This window comes from Elephantulus edwardii, unplaced genomic scaffold (genome assembly GCF_000299155.1).
Source record: "Elephantulus edwardii isolate Elephantulus edwardi_28Jun2011 unplaced genomic scaffold, EleEdw1.0 scaffold00071, whole genome shotgun sequence".
NCBI classification, from domain to species: domain Eukaryota; kingdom Metazoa; phylum Chordata; class Mammalia; order Macroscelidea; family Macroscelididae; genus Elephantulus; species Elephantulus edwardii.
The window spans coordinates 5,151,886-5,161,650 of NW_006399821.1; the positions used below are offsets into that span (position 1 = coordinate 5,151,886).

The 9,765-nt window shown below is 38.9% G+C and overlaps 2 protein-coding genes across 2 annotated transcripts in view; both read right to left on the minus strand.

The window, feature by feature from the left end:
• The window catches only part of MYLK4 (myosin light chain kinase family, member 4), a 138,979-nt gene that overhangs the window by 12,731 nt on the left and 116,483 nt on the right, over positions 1-9,765 (minus strand). Inside the window, exon 10 of the mRNA XM_006888749.1 lies at positions 5,675-5,747. Coding sequence (XP_006888811.1) covers positions 5,675-5,747 — 73 coding nt within the window. The remainder of the gene's footprint in view (positions 1-5,674; positions 5,748-9,765) is intronic.
• LOC102871613 (non-histone chromosomal protein HMG-17-like) lies at positions 9,482-9,754 on the minus strand. Its single transcript, XM_006888704.1, has one exon. The coding sequence runs from the start codon at positions 9,752-9,754 to the stop codon at positions 9,482-9,484; it is 273 nt and encodes a 90-aa protein (XP_006888766.1).

A 9,765-nucleotide genomic window follows, 5' to 3' on the forward strand; every position in this document is an offset into this window, starting at 1 on the left:
ATTATGCAAAGGCATTTGACTGTGTGGATCATAACAAATTGTGGCTGACTCTGAGAAGAATGGGAATCCCAGAACATTTGATCGTGCTAATGAGAAATCTATACTTGGACCAAGAGGCAGTCATCAGAACAGAGCAGGGAAACATAGCACGGTTCAAAATTCGGAAGGGTGTATGCCAAGGATATGTCCTGTCTTCATACCTTTCAACCTGTATGCAGAACAGATTATCCAGGAGGCTGGGCTCTATGAGGATAAAAGTGTCATCAGGATTGGTGGAAGATCCATCAGCAATCTAAAATATGCAGATGACACAACCCTACTTGCTGAAATTGAGGAGGACCTGCCTGAAGCTCTTGCTGCAGAGGGTCAAGGACTGCAGCCTTCAATATGGATTGAGGCTCAATATCAAGAAGACAAAGATTCTCACCTCTGGACCAATTGGCATGATCAGGATGGATGGTGAAGAGATTGAGATTTTTCACAGCTTTAGTTTGCTTGGTTCCACAGTCAACACTCTTGGCACCAGCAGCCAGGAAATTAAAAGATGTATTGCAATGGGAAAGTCTGCTGTTAGGGACCTCTCCAAAGTACTGATGAGCAATGGTGTCTCTCTGGAGACAAACGTGCATCTGATACAGGCCATGGTCTTTGCAATCACTTGTTATGTGTCAGAGAGTTGAATAATAACTAGGGAAGATAGAAGGAGAATTGATGTCTTTGAGCTGTGGTGTTAGAGAAGAGTATTGAGTGTACCATGGATTGCTAAAACATAGGTTCATCCTGGAGAGGGTTAAACCGGTCTACTCCTTGGAGGCAAGGATTCTGAGGCTTCATCTGACATATTTTGGACATGTTGTAAGGAGGAACCAGTCCTTGGAAAGGGACATCATGCTTGGGAGGGTGGAGGAAGAGTGTAGGAGGGGAAGGCCCCCTATAAGGTGGACTGATTCAGTGACAGGGGTAATTAGGATGGGTGTATCGGAAACAGTGATATTGGCACAGGACAGAGCAGAGTTTAGGGCTATTGTACATAGGATCATTATGAGTCACAAGTGGCACGATGGCACATAACAAGAACAACAACATCACTAATATCACATAAGAGCAAAATCGTGAAGATTATCCAGAAACAAATGGAGCAGTACATTGACAGAGAACTACCAGAAACACAAGCTGGGTTTAGAAGAGGTCGTAGCACTAGAGGCATTATTACCTAAATTAGATGTATCTTGGAAGAAAGCAAAGAGTATCAGAGGAATGTCTATCTGTGTTTCATTGACTATGCAAAGGCATTTGACTGTGTACATCACAATGAATTATGGCTAACTTTGAGGAAAGTTGGAATCCCAGAACACTTGATTGTGTTTATGTGGTACTTGGACCAGGAAGCAGTCCTGAGAACAGAGCAAGGAAGCACTGGATGGTTCAAAATCAGGAAAAGAGTGTGTCAGGGACATGTCCTGTCTCCATACCTTTTCAATCTGTGTGTATAACATATAATTCAAATTCAAAAGGCTGGATTTTATGAAGAGGAATGTGTCATCAGGATTGGAGGAAGACTCGTCAACAACCTACATTATGCCGATGACAAACTGAGGAGGACCTGAAGTGCTTCCTACAGAAGAAGGTCAAGGACTGTAGTCTTCAACAGACAGAAGCTCAACATCAAGAAAACAAAGATTCTCACCACTGGAACAATTGGCAGCACCATGAAGGATGGAGAAGAGATTGAAGTTGTTAACAATTTCCACTTGCTGAACTCCACAATCAACACTCTTGGCACCAGCAGTCAGGAAAACAAAAGACAAATTGCACTGGGAAAATCTGCTGTCAGTGACTTCTCCAGAGTACTGAGAAGCAATAATGTCAGTCTAGAGACTAAGGTGTGCCTGTTCCAGGCCATGATCTTCACAATTACTTGCTATGCATCAGAAAGCTGGACAATAACTAAGGATGACAGAGGAAGAATTGATGCCTTTGAGTTGTGCTGAAGGAGAGTCTTGAATATACAATGAACCACCAAGAAAACAAATAAATCTGTCTTGGTTAGGATTTTGAAGCTTCATCTCACATACTTTGGGTATGTGGTCAGGAGAGGCCTTCAATAAGGACATCATCTTGGAAGGGTAGAGGGACAATATAGGAGAGGAAGACCCCAGATGAGATGGATTGATTGATTCAGTAACTGAGGCAATGGGGTAGGTGTGTCAGAGTCGATAAGACTAGCTCAGGACAGGGCACGCTTCAGAGTTGTTGAACTTAAGGTTACTACAAGTCAAATGTGACCTGACAGCACATAACAACAACATTCACAGCTACTTCTTGTCATTTTGTGTTCTACCACATCATCAAATGTGGATCCTTCATTTGATGAAAGCTTTACTCCATCTGCATTATTACGGTAGGCTTTGAGGAGACAGCTCTTCCCTAGGTATATTTTGACTGGTAACTCAGTGGACTTTCCTTCTGTTATTATATGAAGCAATGTCCTGCTGATATTCATATTTCAAGGCCTCATTATTCAGAAGTGGATGACCAATTCTACTTCTTAGTCTGGAAACTAAGTGATGAAACCTATACATCTTAGGTGACTCTGTTGGTACATTAAAAACTGATTACATATCTTCCAGCATCACAACAACAGGTAAGCTACCACAGTACAGACCATGGTGTGGCGTATGTAAAATTGATAAACTCATTGCTATTAAGTTGATTTTTACCCACAGCAACCCTATAGGACAGAGTATAAATGCCCCATTGTGTTTTCGAAACATTAATCTTTACAGAATCAGGTTGCCTTATCTTTGTCCATAGTGAGGCTGGTGAGTTCAAACCATTAGCTTCTAGTAAGCAATCTCTTTAACCACTGTGTCACCATGGCTGCTATATGATTGCAACTTTAATGACAACTAACTAGATCTTTATAATGGAATTTGTTTAAAAAAAACAAAACAAAACATTCTTAGTGTTCTTGAACCATTTGTATACCTCAGCAGCTAAATGAAATAAGTAAAAAGGTGTTTTTTCTTGTTATATGGTTTTAAAAATACCTTTAAACTTTTAAAAAATTTACTATGCCATTAATTATCTGCTCTGGTTTATATATTGTCCTACCACGTCAAAGTATATTTGGACACCAATAAGTTTGGATAAAAATACATTGGCGGAAAATTGGCTCAAAATAGCTGAGTAACCCTAATAAGCAGTTTATGTCGTCTGGGTGAGGTACAAACTAGGTAATAAGTCTATTTTTACTTGACATCAGTACCAATTATCACAGAAGGTATATTCAGTACACAAATAAAACTTGGAACTGATGTTAAATTTAGTATTAAAGTTGATTTCAATAAAAACAACATGTGGAAAAAATGAGTACTTGAGTACAGTCATTTCAAGGTTTGTTGGTCAGTGAAAAAGCTCCACTCCAAACCCAGGAGGTAGGAGGGCAGGGAGCAAAGGTGGAAGAAATCATAATGTCCTGAATGCCTACTCTGCTAGGGGCATGAGGACAACCACATTAACTAGTGCTCACTCCAAACCAATCCTGAGGCTGTCTGAAAAGAGATCCTTGTAGTTAGGTGCCATGGAGTCAATTCTGACTCATAGTGATTATGTACAACAGGTAGAAACTGTGCTTGATCCTCTGTGCTGAAGCTCACTACTGCAGTCACTATGTTAACTCATTTCCTTGAGGGCCTTCTTCTCCTTCTTTTCTAGGTCTAGTGGCCTTCTCCAGGGACTGGCCCTTCCCAGTAATATGGCCAAAATATATGAGATCCAGTCTTACCATCCTTGCCTCTAAGGAGCATTTTGGCGACACTTCCTCCCAGATAGGGTTGTTTGTTCTTTTGGTCCTCTGGGCATACTTAATATTCTTTACCAACACTACAACTCAAGGATACCAATTTTTCCCCCCTGCTTCCCTTACTTATTTTCCTGCTTTCACATTTATATCAAGCAAATGAAAATGTCATATCTAGGTTAAGCTGAAACAAAATTTTTAAACTGATATTTGCTCTTTAGAACTCTAAAGAGGCCCTTGACAGCATATTTGCTCAATGTAATAGATCATTGGCTATAGTGACTGCTGCTTCCATGGGTGTTGTTTCTGGATCAGAGTAAATTGAAATCCTTGACAGTTTTAACCTTTTCTTCATTTCTCATGATGTTGTCTTTGGGTCTAGTTGTGAGGATTTTTGTTTTTATCTGTTAAGTTTAGGCCATATTGAAGGCTATTTGTTGTCTTTGATAATTTTTTCAGTAAGTGCTACAATTCCTCATCACTTTCAGCAAGAAAGGTTGTGTGATTTCCATAGCACAGGTTGTTGATGAGTTTTCCTCCAATTCTGATGCCAAATTCTTCATATGTGTAGTGCATTATCTCAGATCATTTGCACAATGTACATATTGAATGTTGTTGTTATGTACCGTCAAGTCAGAACTGACTTGGAGCTGATTCTCCAGTGGGTTTTTAGAGACTGTAAATCACACAGAAGAGAATGCTTATTTCTCTCCCAAAGAGCAACTAGTGGATTTGAACCAGTTGCCTTTGGGTTGGCACCACAGCTCCTTATTCACTAAGTCACTAGTGTTCCATATTGAATAGGTATGGTGAAAGAATGGAACCTTGATGAGCAGCTTTCTTGATTTTAAACCATGTAATATCACCTTGTTCAGTTCCAGTTACCGCTTCTTGGTTTATAATCAGGTCCTGCATTAACACAATTAAATATTCCAGGATTTCTGTTCTTTTCAATGTTATCCATAATTTATTCTGACAAATGTCCTTGCTTAGTCAATAAAACATAAATAAACCTCTTTCTGGAATTCTCTGTTGTTATTGTTATATGCTGTTAAATCAGAATCTACTCATTGCTGGTCTTCCAGTGGATTTTCAGAGGAAGTAAACCAATGGGAGTTAATTGCCCATCTTTCTCCTGTGGTGCAGCTGCTAGATTTGAACCGTGTGCTTTTGAGTTGACAGCTCAGCTCCTCACAAGTAGGCCACCAAAGCTCCCTTGTATGCAGTAGACTATGTGAATGTGAAGTTAGGCAAGGGATTTGTGCCAAAGACATATATGAGGAGAAAAAACATCGATTATAAATGGCAGTTAAAGCAGTAAGAGCAGAAAGAGGTTTAGTTGTGTGACGTTATTGCAAAGTAAGGGCTTAATTAGTCTCAACAAACACTTCAGTTGTTTTTCTTAGTCTCCTGTACAGGTCTATTTCATGTATACTTACATAGGTATCTAAGCCACGCAAAATGTTAGAGTTAAAATTTTGATGTCCAAAGCAGAATAACCCAGATAAGCATACAATTTAGAATTCCATTTTAATCAAGTATAAGTGCATTAGCATAGAGTCTCTGAATCCTTTCCTGTTAATATATTCTACACTGAATGTGTAAAGTATAATGGTGTAATTTGTTTTACAAGGGACACAATGATTTATAGAAGCTATGCAGTAAATAATATTCTACTGAATAAGGCAATTAGCATCTCTTAAAAATACAAAATTCCCCCTCTAAAAAATGTGTCGGAAACAATTTAATATTTGAATGGTATAAAATAAGGAGAAATTAATCTGAATCATTGGTGCCTTTAGCATGCAGTCACCAAAAGATCAAAGCTGGCATGACAAGATGAGAAAAAAGAACAAGCTGTGTCACCTGTACCCTGAGTCTGTCATGCAGCTTGTGGTCCGACAGCCAAGGGTGCTTCAGAGCTTCGCTTGCACTTATTCTCCAACTAGAGGAAGGACAGGAGACTGTCAGCGGTGCATACCAAGTGTGAGGCCTCTGCCTCCAGGAAGCCAGATAACCGAATGCCAAATTCACCCTCAATTTGACTCTCTCTACACTGCGGATTAGCAGAGATAGTATAAACATCATATCCTGTCAGAATGACTCTCAGAAATGCAGGAAAAGTGCGTAACTTAAAATTTTTTACTTAATCATTCTTGATGTAATATCTGAGCTTCATAAATTCATCTTTTTTTTCATTCAGTGAAAGAATAAACGCAAATTTATCATTGTAAAAACAAAACTATGATATTATGAATTATTTCAAAATCAACTTATATATTACAACTTTTGAATAAATGTGTAAGAACTGTTGAATTAAGAACATTTGAACAGCAAATTTAAGAGAGAATTATATGGGGAATGGATTTTTAGGGTAAGTACATTTTCAGAGCTAGTATAACTTTTGGGAGAAACTAAACTTACACACCTTTAGTTATATCCTTTTTGGAACCTATAAATTTTGTATAAGATTTTTTTTAAAGTATTATATGGCAGAATAATAAATATTGTATTCTAACAATAAGCTTTTAAAACTTTTTTTGGCATACTAGTATTTATCTCACTAAAACAAATAATCTTTCAAAACAATAATTTTGGATAAAACTCTCTTAAAGTTAGACTTTATATATACTGATAATCATGACCCAGTCAAACAGATATGCATTTTGGAGGAATACAATTCAATCCCTGGTGGCATCCTGCATGAAATTTCCAGTGTACTCACTCTTAAAATTCACCCTTACTCAGGTCACGGCCCTAATCAGATAGAAGAGGAATTTTACGGATAGGTGACCTACATCACCTTTTATCTTAGAAGACATACAAGTAGAGAGACATGAGCAGGGAGTAACTTTAGTTCCAGCCAGAAAGAAGAGCTTGGAGTGGAGCACACTCATTGGGCCAGAGTCCTTGTGCTATGAACTCTTTAGATCTAGGGGAAGATTAATGCCTAGACACATGGAGATCTCTGAAAGCTGCCAAGCTGACACGTATGTCATAAGTATGGAAAGAGTATAGCACTTTTCCTGGTCGTTAGTGTCCTAAATTCTGATTTATAGCCTCTTAAATTATGAGAGAGGAAATTTCTGCTTGTTAAACTATCTATTTGTACTATGCACTAGATAACTAAGATATGTATCTGATATCTAAATATATGTGTTGAAGAACAGATAAGACTTTCTTTAAACTATTGTTAGATGCTACTGTGTCCACCACAACTCACAGCAACCCTATAAAAAAACAGATCTGAACTTTGCTCCATCCTGTGCCATCTTCACTACGTCTTTCATGTTTGAATCCACTGTTAGTGTTCATCTATCTTGTTAAGGGTCTTTCTCTTTTTCACTATCTCTCTACCTTTTCCAGAATGTCTGTTTTAAAAGACTGCCCTAGTAGAGGTCAAGAAATGTTTAATAATCTGGTAACAAAAGCTCCGTTAGTTGGACCCAATATGAGTTGTTGTTGTTGTGTGAATCTCCTGCAACTCATAGCGATCTTATGTATAACAGCTCTGAAGCCAGCTCTGTCCTGAGTCAGTCTCACTGACTCTGAAACACTTACACCCATTGCCCCACTTACTGAGTCAACCCATCTCATCTGGGGTTTTTCTTTCCTGCGCTATCCTTCCTCCCTTCCTAATATTATGTCCTTCTCCAAGGCATGGTCTCTAAGTATGTAATGCCACATGCCCAAAGTATGTAAAATGAAGCCTCAAAATCCTAGCATCCAAGGAGAAGCTTGGTTCTACCCTCTCCAAGACAGACTTAATTGTTTTCTTGATGATCCATGGTATGTTCAAGACTCTACTCCAGCACCACAACCCAAAAGTATCAATTCTTCTTCTGTCATCCTTAGTCACTGTCAAGCTTTCTGAAGCACAGTAAGTAATTGTGGAGACTTTAGTCTCTAGATTGACATCACTGCTTCTCAGTACTCTGGAGAGTTCTCTGACAGCACATTTTCCCAGTGAAATTCATCTTTTGATTTCCTTACTGCTGGTGCCAAGAGTGTTGATTGTGAAGCTGAGTAAGCTGTAATTGTTAATAACTTCAATCTCTTCTCTGCCTATTATGGTGCTGCCAATTTGGCCCAGTGGTGAGAATCTTCATCTTCTTAATTTTGAGCTTCAAGCCATATTGAAAGCAGTAGTGCCTGACTTGCAGCAAGTGCTTCAGGTCCTCCTTAGTTTCAGCAAGCAAGGCTGTGTTATTTACATAACACAGGTTGTTGATGAGTTTTCCTCCAATCCTGATGCCATAATCCTTATAAAAGCCAGACTCTCGAATGATTTGTTCTGCATATAGATTAAAAAAGTACGGAGATACGACGCATCCCTGGTGTACACCTTTCTTGATTTTGAACCATTCAGTATTTCTTTACTCTGTTCTAAGAACTGTTTCCTGGTCTGAATATAGGTTTTGCATGAGCACAATAAAATGTTCTGGGGTTCCCATTCTTCTCAAGGTTAGCCACAATTTGTTGTGATCCACACAGTCAAATGCCTTTGCATAGTCAATGAAACACAGATAGACATGCCTCTGGTATTCTTTACTTTCTGCCAAGATCCATATGACAGTGGCAATAATGTCTCTAGTGCCACTACCTCTTCTAAACCCAGTTTATATTTCTGGTAATTCTCTATCAGATGTTTCTGGTTAATCTTCAGCAGGAGCTTGCTTGTGTGTCATATGAGTGACATTGTACTATAATTTCCACACTCTGTTGGGTCACCTTTCTTGGCGATGGGAATAAATGTAGATCTCTTCTAGTCAGTTGGCCAGCTAGTTGTTCTCCAGATTTTGGCACAATCTGCTGGGCACGACCCATCTGAATGTCTTCTTCTTTTTTATTTTCCAAGCCAAACTGTATCCAGCTTTATTAAAGATACTTTTCATAAACAATCATGGTATTTCAGGCAGGACATGGGCAGACAATTGTTAACAGTATACAACAACTTTCAAACTCCCTTCTTCAATGGACTACCAAAATCAGAAAAACCACTATAAAACCCAATGAAATCTTCATTTGATGCTCTGAACAGGGAAAGTTTAGAGTGAGGGTTGACATTTCACATTTAGCATGTTGTTTAACAACTTTTCACAGCCAACCCTGACTTTCAGAAAAATGAAAAAATGGCAGAATTACCAATCTTAAGATCCACAATCTTTAAAAGGAAACAAAAACAAACAAACAAACAAAAAAAACCAAAAAACAGTGCTCTTTTGAGGAATGCTACTCAGATGTCATCGAAAAAGTCCAGATTGCCTGACAAAATGGTAATCAATTTCTCGGGGGGATCAGGTCCAAAAGGTCTCTGGATTTATGGGAGTCAAGTCTATGCTGAAGGCAGAGGGAGAAGAGGACATAAAAACAGATTTTTGTTTTTCCACACCACAAGGCATTTGTGCCAAGTTCGCTAATGTGTGTCAACACCAGAGAATGCCTCCTTCTGACAACCAAGAGGAAGTCTCTCAAAAGCTAGAAGGTGTTTCAGAGACATACTATTTAGTGACATTTGCCCCTTCCCCCAAAAAACAATGAAGTGTTCTGTGTGCTATCAACATAGCTTAAAAAAAAAAAAGTAAAACAAAATTCTGCATTTTTGTAAAACTTGATAAAAAATAGTATTTCAAACTGTACAGTCACCAGAAGTACACAGTTATCAAAAATGCACACACTTCACTTGGCATCTCCAGCACCTTCAACTTTCTGTGCCCGGTCTGTTTTGGCGTCTCCGTTTTCTGCAGGGTTATTTCCATCCTTGCCAGCATCAGCCTTCCCCTTTTTCCCTTTGGGTACTTTCTCTCCCTTCTTTGCAGGGGCCTTTTTAGGCTTAGGCTCGGGCTTTGGAGGAGCAGGTTTAGCAAATAACATTGCAGATCTCCTCTGTGGCTCGTCCTTCACCTTGGCTTTATCTCCCTTAACATCTCCTTCTGCCTTTCTCGTGGGCATGGTGGACACGA